This window comes from Sciurus vulgaris, assembly GCF_902686455.1.
Source record: "Sciurus vulgaris genome assembly, chromosome: 7".
NCBI lineage: Eukaryota > Metazoa > Chordata > Mammalia > Rodentia > Sciuridae > Sciurus > Sciurus vulgaris.
Window position 1 is genome coordinate 118,238,395 of NC_136467.1, and position 26,587 is coordinate 118,264,981.

Sequence of the window (26,587 nt, forward strand, 5' to 3'; positions counted from 1 at the left end):
CCACAACCCAGGAAGCCCCTCGCCCAAAGCTACAGAGATGGAGCCCAGGGCTGGCCTCTCCCCTGTTTCCCGGGGATCCCCTGGAATCTCTCATATTTTCTAATTCTCAAATCTGGGGCCTTTTCTCCCAGGGCACTGGGTCTTTGTCTCAAGTCCTTGTGAAAAATGTACCTGAATTAATACAGGAAAGGGGAGCTAGCTGGGGGCAGATCCAGCCAAACCACCGGGCCCTCTGCAGAAGAGCCTGGCCAGGCCATGAGCCTTTTGCTCGGGGGCTGAGCAAAGTTGCTGAGGCTTCTGGCCTGTGAGTGCTGTTGGTGGCCTCCGACTACAGCGCCTTCTCAACCTCCTGCTCACCTGGCAGACTGCTGCCTCCCCAAGGCTTGCCCAAGGCAGAAGCCCACCCACAGTTATGGCCAGCTGCTCCTGCCGCAGGACCCCTCACTGGGCAGCAGCTGGAATCCCCAGCCCGAACCCCTTGTGATCATGAACAAGCCTTATTAAGGATCCTCCGGCCCTACTAAGGCAGGGGGCCCATCAACTGCTCTGTGGAGTGACGGGCATTAGCCAGGAGAGTGCGCTGCTCCGACTTTTCTTAGGGGAAAGCCAGAAGGCTGAATGGAGAGAGGAGCGGGGAGGGTGCGGACCTCCCTCCCTTTACAGGGATTCCCTGAAAATCCCACATAACGCTTCTGCTTGCAAACCTCACTGCTCACTGGCCACGTAGCCACCAAGGAGACTGGGGAGGCATGATTTTTTTTTTTTAAGTAGTAACTTAGCTAGATATGTTTTTGTTTTTGTTTTGTTTTGTTTTGTTTGTTGTTGTTGTTGTTTTTAGGACAGACAGGAGATTATTGATCTCAGCCTTGAGGGCAACTAGCTAGACCATGGTTGGGGGTGCATATGTATTGGGGGACATCCTTAAAGATGTCACATCTAAGTTGTGTGCAAAAAGAGACCTGGGTAAAATGAGGTTGGTTTGGAAAGGTCCAGGATGGGGACAGGTGGTGTGGAGGTGAAGGGATGGAGACAGAGGTGGAGAGGGGACACCTAAATCGAAGGCCCTGAGGCCAGAGGAAGCTTCACACATTCAAGTAACAGAAAGGTCGGGGTGGCCCCGGGGTAGTTGGGGGTGTACTCAGAACACACACAGGACCTGGTAGGTCACCAAACAGAGTTGGATTTTATTCCAAGTGTGATGAGAAGGGTTTTGGCCAGGAGTGTGGTGGCCCAATTTGCTTGATGAAAGGACCCAAGGTGGGAGGGAGGGAGGAGGAGGCAGGCGGTCACACAGCATCCTGGTGAGTTAGTCACCAAAAATGGAAGCTCACCGAATGCTGGGTCCCATGTAAGGAGTTGTAAAGTGTGATGTCATTGTCCCCAGCACCGCTGAGCGGCCAGCTTCGTCGGTCCCTCTCACCGGAGACAGCCAGACGGACTCTGACATCCTGGCGTTCCTCAAGGCCAGGCAGAACATTCTGCAGAAGAAGTGTAAGTGCCCCCGGGGCCCAGGATCCCTCTCCGCTCACCAGCACTGGGGAAAGCAGGGGGCTGCAGTGCACGCCAGGTGAGCGGGCAGCAGGAAGCGTCCTGCAGCAAACCCAGCGCCTGCCACCTCTGCTCCCTGGAGAAAGCCGCCTGGGCAGCATGAGAAGCACAGACAGGCCCCGTGCCAGGCACACCCAGCCCCCAGGCAGGGCTCTCCCTCCACCAGGCCTTCGGCTCCTTTTACTCTGTCCCTGAAGGTGGCTTTCTGTCCCGCCCAGCCTTCTCCAAACAGGAAAGAAGGACTTGAGCCCTGGCCTGGTAGCTTGTGAATCCCTGCTAGAACTCTCACTCCCCTGTCGGAGCGTGGTTCTTGCCAACAAGTGTGGATGTAAACACCACTTGAGGACCCAGGCCCGAGGACACTGCATCCATCCTGGAGGAAGTATGTGTGGCGTGTCAGACAACAGGAAGACAAGGAGAAGGCCCTTCCTGGCCCTTGTCACTGGCCTGCCCACTTACTCTTGGCAGCTGACCATCTCCCATTTGCAGCGGACAGGCCACTTCTTTGGCATTCTGACCCCAGGGACAAGACCCAGGTTCCCTTGCCCCACCCTGCATTTAGTCTTAGTCTTATCCCATAATCCAAAGGCTACTAGGCAGGCTTAGCATTGCCTTCCCACGCCAAAAGCTGCCCCACCTTGACAGTATGTGTATGGTCCATTTTGCATTACTGTAACAAAATACCTGGGACTGGGTTACTTAATAAAGAAAAGAGGTGTATTTTACTTATGGTTCAAGGACACGGCACTTGCATCAGCTGGGCTCTGGTGGACAGCTCAGCTCTGGAAGACTTCGTGGTGGACAGGAGTGACAAGGAGGGCTCACACACAAGGCAGAAGGCCAGAGTGATTCAGGAATCAACCCTGTCTTCTAGCAACTCACTCTCTCCAAAACTAACTGGAAGTCCCCCAGGAACTGCCTTACTCCCTTCTGAGGGCATGCCCCATGACCTAGGTACCTCCCACTGGGCCCACCTCCCGAGACTCCCACCTCCCAGGCCACCACACTGAGAACCAGGCCTCCAATCCACAGACCTGTGCAAACTCCAATCTCTGCAATAGGACATGAAGGACGTGGCTCTGTGACTGACACCTGCTCAGAGGCCAACACAGCCTCTCCATAACTCTCTAGGGTTTGGACAGCAGGAAGTTTGCACGTGGACAGAGCGCCACAACAGCAGGACAGCCTTCACCCTCCTCACCAGGAGCAAGAGGCACCTCACTGGGCACCAGCCTGCTTCCTGTTCTCTATGCAACCAGGAGTGGCAGCCTGGCAATACATCAGGTCTTTTCTGAGGCCCGTGACAGCCCAACACTGCCACCAGCTTGCTGTGACATCTTGACCTTCTCTCATCCCCAGTTTCCTTGTCTAAAAAAGAGAAGAAAATTATATTTGGTGATCTCCAAAGGCCCCATCTGTGCCTACAATACTGTGATGATATGTATTGGGCACTGAACAACAGTGAACAGCCAGTCAATCAATGAACACCATTTATTAGGCACCTCCTGTATGCCAGGTCCTACTGCTAGTGCTGGGGCTACACCAGGGAAGAGACCAAGTCCAGCCCTAGAGAAACCCACATTCTGAGGGTGAAGGAGATAAACAATGAGCACATCAACAGACAGATGAGATTATCTGAGATGGCTGAAAGAGGTAGCGTGGTAGCCAGCAACTCGGAAGCCTGTCTTGAGCCAGGTAGGTGGGAAGGCCTCTCTGGAGAAGAGGACCCTAAACTCATGACTGAATAGTGAGAACGCAGCAGCCATGTGGCACTCGAGAGCCCTCAGTCCACGCAGAAGGAGCAGAGGTGGAAAGCCCTGGAGGGAAGGAGGCCTGAGAGGCTGGTGGGCAGGGGAGCCAGAGCAGGGCCAGGGCAGGGGTTCGCATTCTATCCAGGTACTCGGGAGCCACGGGAGAGACGTGGTCTGAGAGACGCTTTAGAATGCTACCCTGGCTGCCACGCAGACCAAGAGTAGACCAGTTAAGGCTAGGACTGTAAAGGTGCAGGCCAGGGATGAGAGCCACCAGGACACTGGACCTGAGATGGAAGGGAAAACAGAAGTCAGGCCATCTCCTGACCTTTCTATCTGGGCAGCCAGGAGGATGGCAGCGCCATTGAGTGAAATGAGAAAGGCAGGGGGCAGGTGTCAAAGGGAAGGCTGGAGCAGTGTGCAGTTCTGTTGGGCTACTGGAAGTTTCATCTGCCATCGACATCCTAGAGGAGGCATGGAGTAGGCAGCAGAGCATGCCAGCTCCAGAGAGGAAATACTGGAGCCAGGAGGTCTCGCGGTGCTGAGAGCAGGAGGCAGGTGGAGTTCCCTCTGAGTGGAGTTGTTCCCATTGTCAGGGAAAGACCCCTGGGGAACCCAACACTGAAAGGTGGAGAGGAAGCCGAGATGCTGAGAAGGCACCTCCAGGGCCTGAGCAGGGACAGCAGGTGACGAGTGTGGCCTCAGGAGGCCTGGAGAAGGGGGTCAGAGAAGAGATGGTCGTAGTGTCCACTGGGAGGTGGAGGAAGGAAGGGCAGGTGTTGACCACTGGGCCTTTTGCATATCAGTCAGTAGTTGTGGGCACTGACATTTTGAGCAGGGACCTGGGAGTGGCGAGGAGAGAATGGAGGGGAGGAAGTTGAGGCGGTGAGCAGAGGCAGCCCCCAGGGAGGTCAGCTGTGCAGAGGACAGAGAGGTAAGGCTGGAGCTAAGGGAGGCAGGAGGCCAGGGGGCGGGCCTTGCTCATTGTAAGTGGCGGCTATGAAGACAAGGAATGGCCCGGTGGGGAGAGGAGCTGGTGGTGGGGGAAGGGAACCAGTCTTGCTGGAGAAACTTCCTGGAGAAAGCGAGCGGAGGCAGCATCCGGGACATTAGCGGAGGAAGGGACCGGCTTCTGGCTCCCTCTGCACAAGAGGCCTACAAGTGAGCAGTCCTGTCCAGTCATGTTCACATCAGGGGGATGTTGTCCGCTCTCTTAGAGGAGGAGGTGCAAACCAAGGTCTCTGTCAGGATGGCATCTGCCAGCTGGCTCCGACCCTGACGGTGCAGATACTGAGGCCAGGGCACTCTTATCAAAACCTCTGTGGCAACTTACCATTTGTAAATCTTTGAGTCTACGCGATTTCACTTGATGCTCTCAACACCCTATAAGGCATCCAGAGCCGAGGCACGGTCGCCCTTTGGATCTGAGGAAAGGAAGCATATGAGAAGTTGAGCAACTTGCCCAAGGTAACCCAGCTAGTCAACGGCAGAGGCAGGGAGCCCAGGTCCTCTGCTCACTCCACTGGCCTACGATGTCTCAAAAGGCCACCGCCACCAAAATGTGCCCACTCAATTACAGGGAGTTTACCTCTCCTCCTGAGGAAAAGAGACCAGGATCCGCGTGGGAGTGACCGGGGACCCGCACCCACTCCATAGCTGGGGAGTTTCAATCTCCAAACAGTAGCCAGGAAGTATTCATCAACACACACACACACACACACACACACACACACACACACACACACACACACAATCAGGATCCAATTTTTAGTCTTAAAGGGAAAAAAATAATAATAATTTTGGCTTCTAAGTAACAAAGGGGAGATGACTGGGGCCACAAAGAAAGCCACAGATGGGGTGCGAGGAGCCCCTTTCCCGCAGGCAGGACCAAAGGCCATCAGGCGTGACCTCTCCAGACACGCAGCAGATGGCCCAGCATCCACCGCCCAGCGCTTCACAAGTGGCCACTTATCAGGCCCCCTGCCAGCAGCACGCAGACTGGGCTGGGCACCCTCTCAGCCAAAGCAAGCCAGGCCCTGCCCTGGGCCCCTCCTGATTGAGCGAGCAGCGTGTCACGGCTTCTTCAGTGGCGCTCATTACGGGGAATTTGTGGCTGTCCGCTGGAGAAGGCGCCCAGAGAGGACGATTTAACATAAGCCTCTCCGCTCTCAGGCTTCACCAAGGGCCCGGATGAATCCACTTGATTTAGGATTCAGGGAAACGCCGCACAGCATTTTAAATCCCTGGCAGGGGCACTGAGGACAGGTATATGTCCCCCGCAAGGGGCGTTAGTCATCCATAGAGTCAAATCTGCCGCTTCCACCTGCCAAGGATGGTTTTTACATCTGAGGAAATGAGGTTAACCCCTTCCTGGAGGCCCTGTTTTTTATTATTCTTCAATTCTTGAGTTTAGGTGCACTTCCATCCAGAAAGGAACCACATTGTGACATGAGCCCCTCTCCTCCAGAAGGTGGCAGGAAGAGGCCTGCCAGGAGTCTCCACGTCCTCCAGGGAAACTTCACCTCCTGCCTGGGCCCAGGAGCCCTTGGGAGAGTGAAAGAGCAGGGGACAGCGAGGGAAGGAACTTCAATTCAAGGGCCTCTCTACCCTGTGCGGCCTTGGGCAGTCACTACCCTGAGCCTCCATCTCGATGTCTGTCACATACAGAGTCCACCTGGCCTGGTCTGGGAGCCTCTCCAGAGATAATGGCCACAGGAGTTTCTCAGGAAGTGCCACACTCCAGAGAGCTGGCAGGGAGGGAGGCCTCCGTGTGAGATCCGGTCGCACTCCAGGAGTGGGACATCTTCTTAATGGTATCTCTGTGGCAGAACCAACCGTTCTGGGAACACACGGAACAAGGGCTCCGTCACTTGCTGGGGCTCCTGGAGCTGAAGAACTAGAAATGGAACCTCTGATGTTGTCTTGTGGCCTGCGCATGCGGGGAACCCGTCCTGGGCTGCTGTGTGCTCCCAGCCCTGTTCTGGAGCACTCCTCACCCCAGCCCCTGCTGCAGGCAGGACTGTCTGCTCAGACTCCAGCTCCTTTCCAACCACAGTGGTAACTCACCCTGGCCCAGTGCTCATCAGTGGCTCATTGAAAACATCAGTCCTCAGAACAGCTCAGTCACCAAGGCCCCATGGCCCCCAGTTCTAACCCCACTAGTCCTTGGACTAGACACAAAAGCAGTGGTCTCCACCCTGGCTGAGCATGGAACTCACCTGGCCCACCCCTAGAGATCCTGAAACAGCGGGCGTGGTGTGTGGCCTGGGCATCAGGATTTCCAGCAGCTCTCCTGAAGTTCCCGTTGTGCCATGGAACTGAGAACCAGAGTCCAGAGTGACTGGAATACACCACCTCAGCTCTGGTCTGCCTGCTCTCCCTCCCCATTCTAGGATCCATTAGGATGGGCCCAGATGCCTTAAAAATAAGGACCATCTCTGTTGAAGTGCACAGTGAGGCCAGCCTGGGCCTTGCACACAGCAGCGGGCCTGCAGGACCAGGGCCCACAGCCTGGGATGTTTTCGCTCTCTTCCTCCCCATCGCCTCCCACCTTCAGTGGGCCTCTGAGAATCGCAGGCTTTCTTCAGCAATATCAAGCAGACCAAGCCCGCGCTCTCCGCTCACTGCCAGGACGCTGTGGCCACACCTGGAAGCTGCACCTGCCTGCTCACCTGTTTCCTGACAGACCTCACCCCTCCATAACCACTGCAATTTTGTAAAAGCATTTTATTCTTTTCTTTACCCAAAGCACTCAGAAATTCCCTTTTGCTCTTATCATATTTGCTAAACTTTAAGCAGATAAACTGCATGTCACTCACACCAGTTCTCATACTTTGCATGACAGTAAATCTAAAGATTTTGTTAAAGTACAGATTCTGATCCAGTAAATCTAGGGTAGAGCCCAAGACCACCTCTCCTAACAAGCTCCCAGGAGATGCCAATGCTTGTGGTCCATGGACCATGTTTTGAGAAGTAAAAAGCCACACTAGCTACCTTGCTGTGTCCAGGTCTCATCTGCTCTGGCCATCGGGAACTGAGGAATGTGAGGCCTGATGAACTGAGGTGACTTGCCTGAAGTCACAACACATGTTATAGACTGTCCTAGCTGGAACTCAAGGGCCCCAGTTCTCAATCCAGGGAACCCTTCTCTCCATGACCAGCTTACTGAGGTGACAGGATGAGGCCACATGGTCGAAAGGCACCATCTTGAAATAACATAATGTCTGTAGCAAAAAGCAAGGAGGGACTCTCTCAGAGGATTGGGCAGAAGCATCAGTGAAAACTATGAGGTTAGACAATGAGTGTGGCCCTGTTATGGTTTGGATATGGGTTGTCCCTCAAAAGCTCCTGTGTTAATGCAGGAATATTCAGAGGTGAATGATTAGATTATAAGAGCGTCACCTAGTCGGTCCATGCTAATTTGAATGGACTAACTGGGTGGTGACCATGGGCAGGTGGGGCGTGGCTAGAGGAGGTGGGTCACTGGGGGCTGCCCTGGAAGACTGCCTCTGCCCTGCAAGACTGCCTCTGCCCTGCGGCCGTTCAGCCCTCTCTTGGCTTCCTAGTTGCCATGAGCTGAGTGGTTTCCTCTACTGGGCCCTTCCCCCATCATGTGCTGCCTCACCTGGGCCCAGAGCAGTGGAATCACCCCACCGTGGACTGAACCTCTGAAAACATGAGTCAAAATAAACTTTTTCTCTTCTAAGTGGTTCCTGTCAGGAATTTTGGTCACAGTGACAAAAAGCTGACTAACACAGAGTTCCCACTTGGAGATGAAACTTTTGCAAAGGACATCTTTCTTCAGAGCCTGGGAGTAAACAGGAGCCCTGTGAGGCAGGGCACAGACCCAGGGGACAGGCCCCAGTCCTCTCCTCCCCTTCAATCCTGGGCAGTCAGTGCCTCAGGCACAGCCTAACCAAGAGCATCCTGTCTCCTTCCAGGTCTGGGAAGCAACTGACTCTCTGGGGAGAGTCCAGCCATTTGTGGCTTCAAGAATGAAGTGCAAAGTCACAGCCTCTTGCTCATGGCTGGGAGCAGCTGGTGAACTTGAACCCAGAGGAGGGGAGCTGCATTTCTTTAAGGATGGTGTCCTGGAGGCCGCCAGAGACATTGGGGCTGGGACTGGAGGTGACGTCCATACTGCAGTTGCTGGAGCTGCCGGCAGGCCAGACAATGCTGGGAACTGCTGGCAGGATGAGGGGTTCAGCTCCCTCTCCTAGTGATGTCTCACATAGATAATGATAAACCTTTGAAATTATGAGATAGTGTCATCATAATGTTGTGGCAAAGGACGCCCACAGTGGTGTGATGTGGGGGGAGGGTAATCAGTTCATTTTAGCTATTTATCAGCCCACTGCCCTGGCTTGCCCACTAGTTTAGAAGCCCAGGAATGGCTACGGGCAGTCCAGGGAGGACTCGAGAGCCCCAGGCAAAGCAGTGGATTGCAGAGCATCTTGATGGCCTCTCTCCGCCCAAATCCTTTACCATCATCCTCATGGCCTGGATGACTTCCAGGCAGTTCCTGCAAGTTTCTCCAGGGAGATGTCCACCCTCCTGAGTCCCTGGACATTGTAGCACCAGAGAACTGTGACAGCTTTCAAGATCTGAGAGAGGACAGCTGGGTATCACAGGAACTCAGTCTCCACTCACCACTTGGGGCTTTGCAGGATTTGGGCCAAACGCCCCATTCACACAGGGAGAACATGGCTGCCCGGGTCTTGTCTCAGTGACCCTACCCAGCATGCCAGGCATTGGCTCAGTGACAGATCCAGTGGATGGGGCCAGCCCTCAAGGAGACTGAGAGAACTATAACCTGCATTGAGACTTCAACCTAGCTCCAGCTGGGGTGGGGGTGTGGAGGGTGGGAGAGGGGTGGCTTCCTGAATTAAAAGTGCCTGTCCAGCGCTCCTAGAGTTTGTCCTCTAAGCATAGGACCTTGTGACCCTGAAGGGAGAGCAGAGAGATAATATGGCATAATTGGTTTTGGTGGTTTTTTCTGTCTTTTAGAGCTGGGGACAAAGGGTCATGAGAAGGAGATGGACTTATTCCATCTCAAAGCCAGCCAGGCCCACGGAGCCCCTCTAGCCCACAGCCTGGTTCAGATCATTAGGAAACTGAAGCAAAAGGGAGGCGAGTCTTGCTGCTGCACAGCTAGCTAGTGGCCGTGCCCCTCCTCACCGCTCCACCCAGAGTAGCCCCCATCCCATTGTTTTATTTTCTTCATCACTAACGGACATATTCTCTTTCTTTCTTTGCCTATTTTTGAATGGCCGTCCCCTGCACTTAGTACCGAAAGCCCCAGAACAGCAGGAACCTGTTCCTCTTGCTCCTTACTGTGTCCCCAGCACACAGTTGGTGCTCAATAAAAGTCCCTGCATCCACAGGTGGCAGAATCAGAACTCAGCTTGCTCTCAGTCTCCCTCTACTTCCCTCTGACTCAGTGAGTGAGTCCCAATGTGGTGGACATCGTCCTCATGGTTCTAGGACACACAGTAAGTCCTCAGTGAAGTCTGTGGAACCAGGGGAAGACCAAACAAAGCCCTGACGACATGGTTCTAGAAGGTTCTCCAAGAGTCCATAGTGCACACATGTTGATATACATGCACACACACACACACACACACACACACACACACACTCAGGAATCCCGAGGATGGTGTGAATGGTGTGGAATTTGCCAGCATGCTCTTGAACTGGTACCAGTGTTCCTGGCACGCCTTGGTGCCCTGGCCCTCCAGAGCTGGCTGGAGTCTATTGACTTTAGCTCTCCCGCTGAGACGTTATCTCCTGGATCCAAAGGCCTATTGACAGAGATGTGTGGCGCAGCTCCATGCAGGGTGTGAACCAGCCTCCTGGAGCAGTCACTAGGCAGGGAGGAAATGGAGAAGAGAGAAAAACACACAGTCTGGTAATCTGGGGCCACAGGCATCCTGCTAATCGGGTCATATGCAAAGTGTGCATGGCAACTGGTGAGGGAGCTTCCCGCTCCAAACGTCACAAAACATCACGTTCCTCATCCCTCCTCCCTGTTCCTTCCAAGGGAAACTGAGCCTTGGTGTGGACACGTGCACCTTCCCTAAGCTCACTGGCCTCTGAATGGGAGGAACAGATGCACTCCGTGACAGGGTGCTCCAGTAGTCTGCGGGGGCTCAGGGGTGCCGTGGATAACAAGAAGTCTCTGAGTTCACTCCAGGCCAAAGCGAAGAGTTTTCAAAATGTTTTTGGAAAGCAGCCTGGTGTGTGACTCCAGCCCAGTCCCAGCTAGAATTCACTAGATTCTGCTGTTCCCTGGACAGGACGTCAGGGTGGGGGTACGGGTATCTTTCTCAGTTCTAGCAAACAGGGACTTTTAGAAAACAGATAGAGAAACCATGTTACACTGAATAATGAGTCTCAATTCTTCACCACTTATGATAGAATTTGTATCCAGAGCTTTGTCAGGGCCTCATGGATTAGAATATACTTCTCTACTTTTAAATTTGAGCCTGACCCTGTGATTTTTTTTTTTTTTTTTTTTTTTTTTTTTTTTTTTTTTGACCAATGGTATATTGCATTAAACATGACACAAGCAGAAGAAGCTTGAAGCATGTTTGCACAGTTAGGCTGATTTCTTTCACTCCTGTGACATCTTGAGATGAACAGATCTTGGGTAGCTGCTGCTCCTTCAGTCTGTACCTTGAAACATACAGAGAACAAACCTGAACTGTCTCCAGACTGGAACAGAGCTTCCCAGTCAAGCCCAGTCCAGATCAGCTGAATCACAGCTGACCCAAAGATCTATTTTCCTTATAAGAATAAATGCTTCTTTAATCATACACTACTGAGACTTGGGTTGGTTTGTTACCAAATATTAATTCTAACAAGAATTAAAACCAGAAATACCAATTAAAATCCAGAAATAGTGCATGACTAGAAAGAATGTCTTACTACATAGAAATTCTCACTACAGAGAAAAGCTCAATCTCTTCTCATTGCCTGTTGAAAGGCATCTTAGCATAGGTTTATGTAAAAATGAGTCTAGCACTTGCAACCCTGAGCTTTGATCCCCAAGAGAAGGGAAGCCAATGAGGTGAGCTGTATGATTGCTCCAACATTCTGCATATAGACTGCAACTCTTGAGGGGAAAACTAGGGAAAGCCTAGTGGTTTGCCTGAGTTGAGTCCAGGAAGACTGAAGTGGCCTAAATTTACAAGTACCCAGAGATGAAAAAGAAAAAGAGAGTACATACTCTGGAGACCATCAGAGAGTTACGCTTGAGCCCCCAACTAACTACAGATCTACATATGCAAGTGAGGAAATTACCCAAGGCAGAGGGAAAAAATCACCGGAAAGAATCAGGCAGAATAACTTCCAGAAATAAGGTTCTAAGAATAGTTCATGTTCCTAATAGGGTGGAGAAACCTCTCAAGAGTTATTGAACAGAGACACAGAAGTGTATTGCCTTGGATGGAACCAAATAAGCCATAGACAGAATATGACTCTGGTCACCTAACAAAGCCTGAAAGTAAGTTTCAAAGCATCATATTGTTTCCAGAAATTTTCTAAGGAATTTCACTGAGTCCCAAAACAATGCTCGGAAAATATTTAAAGGGTTTAAAAAAAAATACAACATCCAGCAATGTAGAATTTGTCACAATGTCTGGAATCAAACAAAAATTACTAGACATGCAAAGATGCAAAAAAAAAAAAAAAATGTCCTGTAATGAAAATAAAAAATAATCAGTAGAAAAAGAAACCGACCCCAGGAAGGACACAGATGATAGGATAAGTGGAAAAGAACATTTTTACATGCAATGGACTCATGTTTACAATACAAGCAGAGGATGTCCCTTGCAACTCCTTACATGGCTCATTGATCCAGCCATTCCTTTAACAAGGATGAACCATCCACCATGCTAAGTTCCAAGGAGTTGGAGGTGATCAAGACAGAAAATGCCAGCCTTCACAATCTAATTAGGGAGATGGGCATAAATAAACAAGAGCATCTGAGTTAAGAAGGGGGCAGGGTGGGATAGAATGGGCCTGGGCTTGCTGTCTGCAGGTAAGAATGTGAGAGCAGCGCCGGGCATGCAAAGGAGCACACTAGGGTCAGGTGTTCTGTGTGTGAGAAGCACGGGACATGAAGCTTGGCAAGAGGGGGATCTGTGGGGACTTAGGCCACATGAGAATGTGGAGTGAGAGAGTATTCCACGTGTCCAGGGGCTGTCAGGACTCTAGGTGGAGAGAGGCTGGCTGTGGATGTTAGAAGTAAAGAATGAACAGGGAGAACGTGCGAGGGGAGAGAAGCGTTTCCTTCAATACAGCTCTGCCTGTCGCACGGAAGGTGGCCTCTGGGTGTGGCCCTAGTGACGCTGACAGCATGGGAAGAGGCAACCGCCCTCTCTTGAGTGAACTGCTTTCCTTCGGGATTCCATGGCCCATTGCCAGCCAGCAGGGTGAGCCAGCTTCAAGCACTGAGGGGACTCAGCAAAGAGCAGGCCGCAGGGAGGCTCGGTGCCCCTCCCTCTGGATGCACTGCCCCCTTGTCTTGAGAAGGCAGCCCTCCCCATTCCTTCTCTGGCCCCAGGCCTGGGATATTATTGTCATCTTTACTCTAAAATAATCTTTTGGTTTATGTTTTTCCGTCACTATCCTTAGACTAAAGCAAGAAGCTCTCCTGCCCTAGGCCCCACACCTTAGGGGAACCTGCACTGTGAAGTGCTTTGCCGGAAACTTCCTAAGTCCCCCTCCATGCCAGGACCAGCCATGGTGGACACAGTCCTCCATCCAGATGGCTCCAAGCAGCCAGGCACAGTGGAGCACACCAGTAATCCTAGCACCTCGGGAGGCTGAGGCAGGAAGATGGTGAGTTCGAGACCAGCCTCAGCAACTTAGAGAGGCCTAAGGACTTACCAAGACCTTGTCTCAAAATAAAGCATTAACAAGTTGTTTATATAGTCGGGTGCCACAAAAAGTATTTGCCAGGCCCCAAGACCTACACGTACCTGAGATCAACCTCCTCCCTGTCCCTAGTCTTCAGTTCATCAGCTTATTCTCCCTCCCAGGCCCTGGGAAGGCTCTGCTTCTCCCAGGGAAAGAGGAAGTCTGTCCTGTCCTCACACCTCATTGACATCCTGGTCCACATCCTCCCAGGTTTTTGGCTGCTTCAGTCCAATGCCCCTTGCGGCTCTAGGTTCTTCCCAAAGTCTGAAGAGGTGAGAGGATGCAGGGGACTCGGTACCATGGGGTTTCCCATGTGACCAGGAGAGAGGGGTATGGCCTCCCACCCTTGTTGGTCTACTGTGCTCATATGAACTGGCCGACCCTCCTTTAAGGTTCACAAAGGAATGATATCCCTGCAGGAGTTACAAACCAAATGACCCAGAAAGGGGGTGGACAACCAGGAGTCAGTGACAGACACACAGGGCCCTGTCCTCCCTGGAGGCCTTACATGGCTCCAGGGGCCAGTCCCCAGCTATGCCCAGGGTCTCCCATCCTGAGCACCGGCTCTCTTGGCCGCAGGAGCACTCCTGCCCCTGGGCAGGCCAGGTTGCAGAACAGGGGTCAGCATCCTCTGAACAAATCTCCATCAGTGAGGACGAGCACCCCGGCTTCCTGGCCCGTCTGTGGGCCACCCTGAGGTGTGTTCTGCCCAGTCTCCTTTCACCCCAGCAGTGGAGCCCCAGAGCCACAGCAGCCACCTGTCACTAACACACCCACAGAGCCACCTTCCCTTCCCTGTCCCAGTCCCCTGCCACACACTCAGGCCGCGTCTCAGGATCTGCCCCAAGGAAGCCCATCACTGCGGGCACCCATTTCAGAATCATGGGTGTGGGGCTCTCAAAAATCAAGCTCTTGGGATGGAGAATATGGGAGCCCCCATTCAACCAGAGCCCCCTCTTAACTACTCAAAACTAAAGCTCAGGAAAAGGAACCATCCTCCTACAAAAAAAAAAAAAAAAAAAAAAAAAAAAACCCAGTGGCAATCAGGATCAATAACAGGTGTGTGTGTTTGCTTATTCGATCGGATCCTTTCCCTTGAATCACCCCCAGCTTCCCATGTCCTCGCCGATGGTCACAGAGTGAGCTGGACCTGCTCTGAGATCATACTCTCTGGCCTCCAGGGCAGAAAAAGACCATAGGAAGCTGTTCCACCCAGCCTCCACAAGAATGCGCTCCTACACCTTGGCTGTGGGGAGCCCCGGGCACCTCAGCACCCCCATCTAGAACGCGCTGCTTGGTGCTGTGAGGTGGCATCAGGTGGGCTGTTAGGGAGGCGGGATGGAAAACCAGGCCTCCTTCTCTCACCTGCCCTTTCCCCTATAAGGCACGTACCTGGGCAGGTGGCCTTATCTTCTCCCCTTGGTTCAAGTTTAGAAAGTGTCCTTTTGCATCTGTGCAGATGTGCATGGAGTTGCTCTGTAAGCCAATACCTGTGTCGGGTGGCCGGTGGGCAGCCTGTCCTCTTCCTTATCTCAGGGCTCATTCAGTTGGAAGAAGGCCCTGACCGGGCCACTCTGTTTACTCTGCCTTCTCTGCCCATTGTACATGAAATTGATCTGGGGGTTTTGTTTTTCTCCTTTTTCCTCCAATCTCCCTATTAGTTCAGCCTCAGAAAGCCCCTTATCACCTCCGGATGTCAGACCACGCTCTGCCATCAGCCGGCCTGGCCCTGTGAGATTCTCCATTAATTGATTTTGCCCTCCCCCACTGGGAAGCTCAGATCGTCTCTGCCCATTAGCAGTGATAATTCCCTGAAAGGAATCATAAATCATGCCTTGTGTCCACCCTTCACTCAGCAGAGGGGTGCCCACGTAGGGAGATGTCAGGCAGCAGAGGCCTTGCTGTCCTGCAGGGTGTCTCCCAAAGTCAACTGAGGACCCTCCACTAGGTGTGCAGTCTGAGGACAGGAAAGGAGGGCGGGGGGCGGAGGAGGGTGGTGTGGCGAGCCCAGAGGACCTCACCAGTGACGTCTCCCCCAGGTTCCACCATCACGTTTCCATGGCTTTGGGTTTGTGGCCTTGGGTTTTAGAAGTCCCGCCCTTTAAACTGGATGACTCCTTCAAGGACTCTATCCTAAAGTCCCGCCAGGTTAAGGTTTGAGGGACTTTGCTTTGGGTGGTGAGTGAAGACCCTAGTGTAAGGGGAAGATGTGAGAAGAGAGTAGAGAGGCCAGAGCGTCAGACTTGGGGAAGGGTCCCCAGGGAAAGCGGGAGGCCACCAATCTGACTGACTGTGCAGGACAGAGCCGCCTCTCCACAGCTAGTGCCAGGCCAGAAGGTTATCAAGAGATAGTTCACAGTGAGTGGACGGTTTTGCCTGGTACCACTTCCTGCCCAGGACCCGAGGGAAGGAGGGAGGGAGGGAAGGAGGGCAGGAGGGCCCGGGGACAGCGGCTTCAGCCCTCCTCCACCCCAACCTGTCACAGACGGCCCTCTGACCATGGCCCTCGCCGTGTCTCCCACGCAGGCAGGCCCTTCCCTTTCCCTTCAGCTCTTCCCCTTAGGACAGCCATCACCACCCATGGGCTGTGCCCAGACCCATCCAGGATACTTGGAGCTAACAAGGTTGCTCTGTCCCTCCCGGGATCCTCCAGGCATCAGTGGATGAGCATTCCAGATGACCATGAGAGGACTCTGCACATATTCTGCTTCTCCAGGGCAATCAAAGAGGTTTGATTGTCACAAGGCCCTTCAGGAATAACACCTTGGTTAGAGCCGGGAACTGGCGAGTCTGTGGTAGAGGGTCCAGTTGGCTCCGTCTCTCCAAAAACATGAGAGACCAAAAGAAGCCACATTCCAGCAAGGTGCTGCTGGGGGACCCCAGACTGTGTGAGGTGGGGCTTGTCCAGGACAACTAGAGAGGGTCCCAGACAGCCTCAGGAGGGCAGAGCCAGAAGGACCCCCGAGAAGACAGGCTTGGGTCACACCCCCTCCCGTCAAGGCCACACCTAGCTCACAGGATGATCGAAAAACCGCAGACACTGTGGCTTTTCACGGCACTTGTTCCAGCATCAGGGCGTTCATTGAGTGTGTGTGTGTGTGTGTGTGTGTGTGTGTGTGTGTGTGTGTGCGTGTGTGTGTGTGTTACTAGGGATTGAACTCAAGGGCACTCTACCACTGAGCTACATCCACAGCCCTTTTTATTTTGAGAGTCACTAATTTGCTAAGGCTGGCCTTGAACTTGTAGTCCTCCTGCCTCAGCCTCCTGCCTCTCTGGGCTTACAGGGGTGCGCCACCATGCTTCACTGGGATATTTAGAGCATTTTAGCTATATTTAGTAGTTGAGTTCATTTTGACAAAATCGTACATCATGGAATTTGATTTCTCCATTTCAGTTGCTGCTCCTCCCCCTCCCTCCCCTCCCCCCTCCTGCTATTCTCCTTCCTTTACTGATCTTCCTTTTGCTCCTTTGTTTATTTATTTTTTATTGGTGCTTTCCACCCCACAGAGTGAAATTCCCTGTGATGTATCTATATATGCACGTACATGATTTCGTTAAATCCTTTCTGCATTTCCTGCCCTTTCCTTTCCCCTCCCTCCCTCCCACCCGATCTCCTTCCTCTCCACCGATCTTCCTTATGTATTTATGATATCCAATCCCCTTCTTTCCCTTATTTTCTCTAGTTTCCACATAAAAGAGAAAACATTCGACCCTTAATTTTTTGAGTCTGGCTTTATTTCACTTAGAATGACGTTCCCCCTTTCCATTCATTTACTGGCAAATGAAATGATTTCATTCTCCTTTATGACTGAGTAAAATTCCATTGTGTACATACACCACATTTTCTTAACCCTTTCATCTATTGATGGGCATCTGGGCTGATTCCACAATTTTGGCCAGATATTCTTAGCATACAGCCAGCTCGCCCCTACCTCATCTCACTCTCTGTGATTGGTTGGTGGTGTGTTTTCTTTTAGGTCTCAGAGTAGAGGAGGAACCTGCCATTCATCTACTTGAAAATAATAAAATCCCCCCCACATTTATTTTCTATCAGGTCTCTTTCACACACCTCTCTCTCCCTCTCTCCCTCTCTCTCTTCCTCTCTCTCTCTCTCTCCCTCTCTCTCTCTTTCCTTATTACGGACAGTCCTAGACCAGCTATGGCATCTGCCTCTTCCAAGTGGTGTCCACACAAGTGGCACCCCTGTCCCCATAGCTGGGGTGGCTCAGTGGATGGTGGCCCTTGACCCAAGGAAGGCCATTTCTTGGCCCACCAGACACCAGTGAAGTGCCAACCATGAAAATGTCCTCATGGACACCGAGCCCCTCTACATGGGATTTGAACTAGGAAATATCAAGAGAAAGAAGCAGAGACCCCCGGGAGCTGCCCCAATTCCAGGGGGAGGCCTGGCGCTGAGCTCTGAGGCAGAGAAATGGCAGGCAGAGCAGAGAGACGGGACAAGTGGAAAAGCCAGGCTAGTGGTGGGGTCAGGCTGTTCCAGAACCCAGGGCTTCTGCGACGAATGTTCCCAGTTACTCGAGGTAACCGGAGTGTGCTCCTGTCCCTTCCAATTCAAACAGGCCTTGAGCATACGTTTCTTAAATCATGTGTTTCAGTCAGCTTTTTTGCTGCTGTGAACGAAAGAACTGACAAGAACAGTAAGGAGAGGAAAAGTTTATTCGGGGGCTCGCAGGTTCAGAGGTCCAGTTCATAGATGGCCGACTCCACGGCTCTAGGCCCAAAGAAGGCAGAACATCATGGTGGAAGTGTGTGGTGGAGGAGAATAGCGCAGAACATCACACCAGGAAGCAGAGAGAAACAGACTCACTCTCCATGTATAAAATATAATCCCCAAGGGCACCCCCCAGCGACCCACCTCCTCCAGCCACCGCCTACCTGCTCAGTTGTCTCCCACTCCCTATCAGGGGATTGACGCTCTGATTGACGTTCTCATGACCTGGTCATTTCACCTCAAATTTTTAATACATTGTCTCACACATGAACTTTTGAGGGACCCCTCATATCTAAATCATAACATTAAGTAACCATCAAGAAGTAACACAATACCTAACACTGGCTTAAACAGATAGTTTTCTTTCTTTCTTTTTTTTGTGTGTGGGTGTGTGTGTGGTGCTGGGGATCGAACCCAGGGCCTTGTGCTTGCGAGGCAGGCACTCTACCAACTGAGCCATATCCCCAGCCCTTAGATAGTTTATTTCTAACAAAAAAAAAAAAAATCATAAAACAGATTGGTGCATACAGGAATCAACTGGGCGTCTCGGCAACCCCTGGAACCTTTATGCTCATAGGCACAAGGTGGTCCAGGGAGTCCAGTGGTCTGTACTGTCTGGACAGAGAGGGAGAAAGTTGTGGCCAGCTGCAGCTCCACCCTCTGTCAGGACAGAGTAACTCTGCCCCAAACCTCCATAGCACACTGCCCATTTATGGCCAGAACTGGTCACAGGGCCACCCCAGCTGCAAGGAAGCTTGGAAAGTCGGGCAGGGGACCTCCTTTACAGGCTTCAGTTTTTCTTCCAGTGGCCCATCCTGCACCTGGGGCTCCCCTTGGGACTAACAGGTGACACTACCTTCCAGAGCCCCCCAGGAATCAGGCTGAGGCTGGGACCATGCTGCCTGGCCTGGCTCTCTCCTCTGCCCTGCCCTGCCTGCTCACCCTTACAGTTCTGGCTCACTCCACTACCTGTGCACACGCCCACCTCAAGGGCTGCTCCCGGGGAACCCAACCTAAGGGGATTCACAATGGGCAAGGCTAGTCATGCTCTCCTGGGAGGGTGGAGGTGTCTGATGCTGGGATCTGACAGTCAGAAAGGTGGAAAAGGGCATTTGGTGCACAACTGATAGTATCTGCCTCTGTAGCTCATTAAAGGAAACAGAAAACAGGAGCAGAGAAATTGGAACCTTTGCACACTGCTAGTGGGATATCAAAGGGTGCAACCACTTTGGATAATGGTCTGGAAGTTTCTCAAAAATTTCAACACGAGTGACCAAACATGTCCACAGAAAAACTCATATGCAAATGTTCATAGTAGCATTATTTATAGTAGTATAAAATAAGAACTACACAATTATCGATCTATAGGATGTCCAAAGGATAAACAAAATGTGGTATATCCATATACTGAAGTATTACTCATTTCTGAAAAGGAAGGAAATATTGATACATGCCCATGTGGATGAACCTTCAAAGCATGCACAGTCAGAGGCCAGACACAAAATGCCACACAAGATATGATTCCATTTATATGAAATTTTCAAAACAGAGAAATGCATAAAGCCTGCAGATTGGTGGTTCCCAGAGGCCGAGGTGTCAGGCATGGGCCATCAAGGCATCATAGCTAAAGAATGAGGGAGGTGCTCTCTGAGATCAGAAGACAGTGGTTGTAGTGATGGCTGCACAGCTCTGTGACTAAACTACAAACCACTGCACTGTGACCTCTAAATGTGTGAATGGTGCGGAGGGTGAATGAGATCTCAATCCAGCTGTCACACCAGGGAGCAGAGAAGAGATAGCAAGAGCAGCAGGCTCCATCCCACCCTCTCAGAGCGCAGGGGTAGCATCCCAGTGCTGGGATATACTTTGTTTCCTTTTTTGTTCACACACAGGTCTCATCAGCACAGCATCCTCTGCAGGTGGCCTGCTTGAGGGTCTTCAGCAAGACAAATTGTCAGCAAGGATGATAAAGCGGAAGCACAGAGCGAGTACAGCCGAGGCATGAGCAGCAGCACCCGGGACTGCTCTCCAGTGAGGCTGTCATTTGCCTGTTTACTTTGTCCCGATGTGTCACCCAGTTTGCTCTTCCTCGGGCCCCCCCCAATAGCAGGTCAATACTCCTAACCCCATTTCGTAGCCAAGGCAACTGAGTAGAAGGTCAGCCCACACCCATCCCGATTTCTCTCAGCTCCTGGGCTTGGGTGCTGGAAGCCTTGGTGAGCAAGGAGGCTGCTGAGAAGCCGCTGGGGGTCTGGGCAAGGTGGGCACGCAAATCAGGTTCAGTCCAGAAGCACCCAACAGGGAGGCAGAGGGTGACCCTCGAAGACCTCAGGAGAACCGGTAGGCTCCCTGAGGGGTCCCTGCCGCTGCCTTGCTGCTGTCACTGGAAAGTGGACAAAGCGGACAGGTGGGGGGTGCAGGCCTGTTTGCACTGGCTGCACTCAGTGCAGCGGGCTGAGGCGCACTGTTCAAACACGACTCCCCACCTGCAGACGCCTGTGCCGCGGAGGGGGGCAGCGGGGCGGGAGCCGGTGCAGGTCCCTGGCGCTCACTCCTCACCTGCTCCCTGCTTCTCACCTGTAGTCAGCCCCACAGCCCCAGTGGGTCCTGGCCACGCCATGCCCTGTGCTAGGCTGGCCGGCTGCTGGGGTGGCCGGGTGCTGCCCCTGCTGCTGGCCTATGTCTGCTACCTTCTGCTCGGTGCCACTGTCTTCCAGCTGCTGGAGAAGCAGGCAGAAGCTCAGTCCAGGGACCAGTTCCAGGTTGAGAAGCTGCGCTTCCTGGAGAACTACACCTGCCTGGACCAGCGGGCCCTGGAGCAGTTTGTACAGGTGAGGGGAACGGGGCAGGAAGGAGACCCAGAGGTGGGCTGAAGAGGGTCGCCTGTGGCAGGTCCAGGGCAGTCACCCAGGGGACAATGTCCCATCTGGACGCAGACAGTAATGGGAACAGAGAGGTAAGACCTGGTCCTGGACTGTGGCCCCCAAGTCTGAACCAGGATTACTGCATGACCTTGAGAGAGTCATTTAACCTCTTTGGAACCAAAGGCCCTCATCTATAAGGTGAAGAGAAGCAGCATTTGACAGCAGGTTAAAATGAGTCTCTCAGCCGTCACCTGCTGCATAGATATGAACTGATGTTAGTGCCATCGAATCTTCTTCTCCCTCATTTCCATACTTTCCCCACCCCAACTCTAAGTCTGCAGCTCCTGGCTCAGGTCCTGGGTGGAGACACAGATAAACAACAGGACCAGCCGCCATGCCGGCCTTCCCCAGCCTCGTGTCACAGGAACTGGGCTTGGCCGGCAGCAGCTAGGGTGGTCGGGCTCTGCCAGTACTGCACCCATGAGGGGCTCTCTCTGGTGCTGAGGGCGCCACCCACTACTTGGGCCCCTTCTGCCTCCCTCTCCCAGAAATGGCAAAAGCAGCCAGGCATGGTGGCACATGGGAAGCTGAAGGAAGAGGATTGAGAATTCAAAGCCCACCTCAGCAAAAGCGAGGCCCTAAGCAATTCAGTGAGAACCTGTCTCTGAATAAAATACAAAATAGGACTGGGGATGTGGCTCAGTGGTTGAGTGCCCCTGTGTTGAATCCCCGATTTCAATCCCTGGTATCAAAAAAAAAAAAAAAACCAACCAGCAAAAGCAGTTGTTGTGGGTGAAAGCTACCAGAGCAGGAGGTCCAGGGAGCAACCACCCCACACTTACTGCAAAGAACAGACCAAGTCCTCAAAATGATAACTGACATTTACTGAGCGGTTACAGTGTGCCTAAAGTGGAGAGGAATAGGGCGTGGTCCAATCACAATCCATTACCCCCCACGGGGCATCTTACAGGCCTCTTCCTATCATTGGCTGCTGCTATCACTATCTCAAGCTTCTAGTTGAGAACTGAGGCGCAAAGAGGTTGACCAAGGCTGCAGGTACTGGTAGACACAGAACTCACAGTCGGGCTCTGCATAGGAGCCCTTGCCCTTCACCGCACACATCAGCATAAGTGCTGGGGACTGGATACAGCCCGAGTGGCAGTTCTCAAAGTGTGGTCCTTGGACCAGCAGCTGCAGCAGCAGCACCTGGGAGCGTGTGAGAAATGCAAACAGCGGGCCCCCCAGACCTGCAGGAACTCCAGGGTGGGGTCAGCAAATGGTGTTGACCAGTCCATCCGGTGGCCTACGACGTGATCCACGGCCTGGGAGGCTGGAGAGAATTTTGTGGAGCTGCGAGACACCAGTCCCTGCTCTTCCAGGAGACTGGAGTCAGAGTCAGGGTACCACCCCAGGGTCTCCCCAGGGAAAACAGAATATCACTGTCCATGAGAGTCCTCAGCCTCGAGAGGGACCCTTAGCAGAGGAAGTTGAGCTGGGTGGAAGAGTGCAGAGATACAATTCTGGGAGTCACTGCTGAAGTCTCACTCGCAGCCAGAAATAGTAGTAACTGCTGTCCTAAAAAGGCAGGCCTGGGGCACACGCCTGGGATCCCAGCTATTCAGGAGGCTGAAGCAGGAGGATCCAAAGTTTGAGGTCAGCCTGGGCAAAAGGAGATCCTGTCTCAAAATGAAAAGTTTTTTAAAAGGCCTGGGGATGTAGCTTCATGGTAGAGCACCTCTGGGTTCAATCCATAGTGCCACAAAAAGAAAAAAAACATATGCCATGAGAAGCCAGCCTGCCCAGATCCCACAACTAGTAAATCTGTCTCTTTTTTTCCATCACCTGTGGATTCTTAGAGGAGAAAATGCTGCCCACGCCGCACTCAGCACTCAGGGAGGTCAGGGTCCTCAGGGAATGTGGAGGGCTCTGGGTGGCAGAAGGGACAACCGGGAACCAGGGCAAGTGCTGCCTGCAGGGGTGCAGGTCTCTGGGGAGGGGCCATGTCCAGGAATGTTTGGCCCTGGCCTCCCCGGGTGTGTGGGAAAGAGAGGCAAGCCAAAGTCCACATCTTCAGGGGCCAGCTCCTGCCAAAATGAGAAGAAGCAGACAGCCTGCTCCTGAGGACGTCTGCACGGGCCCAGCCCCTAGGGACACCCCACCCTGGCCCAAGCGCGTCCGCCCAGCCAGTGGGAAGTGCTTCCCACAGGAACGAGCGGCCAGAGCTCCCATGCTCCCCCATAGCACCCCCACCCTGACTCTGGGGCTCTACCAGGTGTCAAGGCTGAGCTGTCCTGGGACAATTCACAGGGGGTGGGGCAGGGGAGGCGGGCGCCCTCCCCATTCTCCAAGAGGCCTGACCAGGGATGGAGAAGCTTGGCTGGAGCCCGCCAAGGTTCTGATTCTAGAAACGCACACACAACACACACATACACACGAAACATGTACTCCGGGCAACACACAGCACCTACGCGGACAACACACCACACGGCGCTAGTTCACACCCCTGTGCACACACCCTCCCTGCGGGCCTCTGGTGGGAGGTAGGCGCACTAGAGGGCCACAGAGCAAAGCCACCAGCTGCTCTAGAAGCTCAGAGAGTAGAGGTCTCCATCCCATCCCGCCCCCCAGCCCTAGGGCTTTCTGCAGGTCCCAGCAAACCCTTCCAGAAACACCCCACCTGAACCCATCCTGAAGCATGTGGCCTTGGAGTCCAGTGACCTTGGACATCACAGCCACTCTGAGCCTTCACTTGCTCTTCTGTGACACTGGAACAACACTGTGGGAGAATGTCATTAAACAGCACAACATGGAAGCACCATGCGGGGAGCCTGGTGACCCTGGTGCACGGTGACCGTTAGCACCTTCTTCCCCCACCCCCCCACAGGTCATCATGGAAGCCTGGGTGAAAGGCGTGAACCCCAAAGGCAACTCCACAAACCCCAGCAACTGGGACTTCGGCAGCAGTTTCTTCTTCGCAGGCACCGTCGTCACCACCATAGGTAAAGGGTTGTGCCACGGCAGGGCTCCCCCGCCCAGGCCCCTGTCTCAGTCTGGGCTCCCCAGAAGCAGAAGCTGAAATGAGGAGGTGGTCATGCAGGAGACGATTCAGGAAGCACAGGCCAGGAAGTGGGCAGGGAACGGGGAAAGAGGAAGTCGGTGAGGGTTACCTGTTTGCGTGGCTGGGCTCACCTGCTGCTTGGGACCCTCATCCTCAGGACAGGCCTGCAAGGGGCTGGTCACTCGGGCCCAGCTGATAGAAAGCTGCCTCTCGTGTGTGAACCTCAGCATTCTGCACCCGCCCATGGACCAAGCACACTCTTGGGGCCAGAAGAGTCTCTCAGGCAGAGAGATACAAGGACTTGAGCTGGGAGGTCATTTGTATACAGGAACTGTCCACCAAAGTGCAGGTGTCATCCTGGGTGTCCCAGGGGAGCAAGGCCCCGACAGCATCTGCTATACCACTCAACCAGAAAGCCCAGTTCACCTCCCCTCCAGGAAACCCCAGGCCCCTTCTATCCCTCGGCCCCCCACCCACTCGCTGAAGTCCAAGTCCATGCACCTCCCTTGACACTGCAGGCAAAGTGGTGGAGTGGGGGTGGGGTACGGACTTGGACTGGATCCAGGTTTGGCCCGCAATCCAATAATGAAGCAATAAGTACAATAAAATAAGGCAGCACAAATCATTAGATATGACACAAAACACGACTGGACATCACGTCCAGGAGAGTGACGGGAGGGCTTCGTGGAAGCAGTGCCATTGGAGATGGGCTTTCAAAGACAAACAGGATTTCTATAAATACAGACCATCCATTCCCAAGGGTGGGGTGCATGCTCATTGGGACAGGGGAGCTTCCGGCCCGGTGGTGATGGAAGACAAACCTCTGCTGGACCCTGGGGCGCTGGTGGAGGCAGGTCCTAACTCTCTCCCACAGCCGCACACGCCCTCTCTGCCGCAGGATACGGGAACCTGGCACCCAGCACAGAGGCAGGCCAGGTCTTCTGTGTCTTCTACGCCCTGGTGGGCATCCCACTCAACGTGGTCTTCCTCAACCACCTGGGCACAGGGCTGCGTGCCCACCTGACCACCCTGGAGAGGTGGGAGGACCAGCCCAGGCGCTCCCAGGTATGCCCCTCCCTCCCCTCCAGCCCCACTGTGAAGGACCAGCGGTGGCCACTGAAGCAGACTTTGGTGTGCAGGTCAGCAGGGGCAGACACCTGTGGGAGAGAAGGGACAGCTGCAGGGCTGAGCCAGGGAAAAGCTGAATCTTGACTCCAGCTGGACAGAGGTGTGGCCTCTGGCGGCCCCACAGTGTGCGGGGGCCCCTGGAGTTGATCACAGTGTGGCCCAGGTCTCCCCACCCGGCACGCAACCCTGAAGTCTTCCAAGTGGACTCAGGACAGACTCCCTTCCCCAGCTCCTGCAGGTCCTGGGCCTGGCTCTGTTCCTGACCCTGGGGACACTGCTGATTCTCATCTTCCCGCCCATGGCCTTCAGTCGCGTGGAGGGCTGGAGCTTCAGCGAGGGCTTCTACTTTGCCTTCATCACCCTTAGCACCATTGGCTTTGGGGACTACGTTGTCGGTGAGAGTGAAAGTCACAGATCTCGGATGGGGGACCCCCTGGGATGGGGGAGGTGGGAAGTTTTCAGTTAAGGGCAGGTTCCTCCCAGGGACTTCATTGCTGATCCTCATTAGTGCACCCTAGTTGGTGGGGAATCCCTGTGGAGTCTGGGGTGGCTGAGCCCTCGAACACTGCTGTCCCCTCCTGCAGGCACAGACCCTAGCAAGCACTACGTCTCAGTGTACCGGAGCCTGGCAGCTGTCTGGATCCTCCTGGGCCTCGCATGGCTGGCGCTGGTCCTCTCCCTGGGCCCCTTGCTTCTGCACAGATGCTCCCAGCTCTGGCTACTTGGCAGGGGCCTCAGCCTCAAGGACAGGGCAGCCCCTGACCCTGAAGGGCTCCCCGGACCTCAGAAGATGCCCATCTCTGCATGAGGCCCCGAGTAGCCCAGCAGGGCCTCCCAGCCTCCCCAGCCCATGCCATCCGCCCACTGGAGATCCTTCCCTGCCCCCTCCTCTCCAGACCCACGCACGTCCAGCCGGGGCTGGTCCAGAGCTCTCCAGGAAGAGAAAGGAAACAGATATGTCCAGGAAAGTACCAGAGGGGAAATGTAGAGACACGGTGGAAGACGTGTGTGTGAATTGAGATGTGCACCCTGTCCCAGAGCCTCAGTCCCTGCCCCTCAAAGGTGACCTGGAAAAGTGGAACACATGGCCAGATCTCCACTGACCTCCCACGTACCCCAACTCTGGAGACCTTAGACAGGAAACCAAGGGCAACTTGATTTGGGCCCCATTTGATGGGCGCACAAGGTATGTTTGCCAAGCCTCCACTATGTGCTAGGTTCTGGGGTATGGCAATGAACATTCTTGCCCTGGCTGTGCCTTTAGACTATCTAGCAGATCTAGCAGGATAGAGAACCTGGTCACGACGCCCCCTAACCTCCAGGGAACGTGCTTGACCTCATCACTCCTCTGGTCCCCTGTCTTCTTGAAAACCTTTCCAAGAACCCCCTGAGAAGCCAGAGGGTGAGCAGGTCCCAGGAGCCTTCCAGGACAGGCGCTCCATGGAGACTTGGCTTCCCATGGGGACGTGCTCTCCAGGTCTGGCCTTTCTCCTGCTGGGTTGCAACATCATGGACCAGAAGAGACGAGAGATTTGGACCAGTCCCTGCCAGTGCCCAATCTCACCAAAGATCATGAACTCCAGAC

The 26,587-nt window shown here is 53.5% G+C and overlaps 2 protein-coding genes across 4 annotated transcripts in view; both read left to right on the forward strand.

The window, feature by feature from the left end:
- KIF6 (kinesin family member 6) overlaps window positions 1–10,805 on the forward strand; it is a 410,860-nt gene extending 400,055 nt beyond the window's left edge. The window contains exons 22-23 of one of the 3 annotated variants that reach the window (XM_079148124.1): window positions 1,385–1,491; window positions 8,240–10,805. In XM_079148124.1, coding sequence (XP_079004250.1) covers window positions 1,385–1,491; window positions 8,240–8,256 — 124 coding nt within the window. In that variant the 3' untranslated portion in view covers window positions 8,257–10,805. The other 2 variants (XM_079148122.1, XM_079148123.1) reach the window with 2 other exon arrangements.
- Window positions 10,806–20,431: 9,626 nt separating this feature from the next.
- Window positions 20,432–26,137, forward strand: KCNK16 (potassium two pore domain channel subfamily K member 16). Its single transcript, XM_079148617.1, has 5 exons — window positions 20,432–20,783; window positions 23,701–23,815; window positions 24,773–24,939; window positions 25,232–25,397; window positions 25,587–26,137. The coding sequence occupies exons 1-5, from the start codon at window positions 20,571–20,573 to the stop codon at window positions 25,808–25,810; spliced, it is 885 nt and encodes a 294-aa protein (XP_079004743.1). The 5' UTR covers window positions 20,432–20,570; the 3' UTR covers window positions 25,811–26,137.
- The last annotated feature ends 450 nt before the right edge of the window (window positions 26,138–26,587 follow it).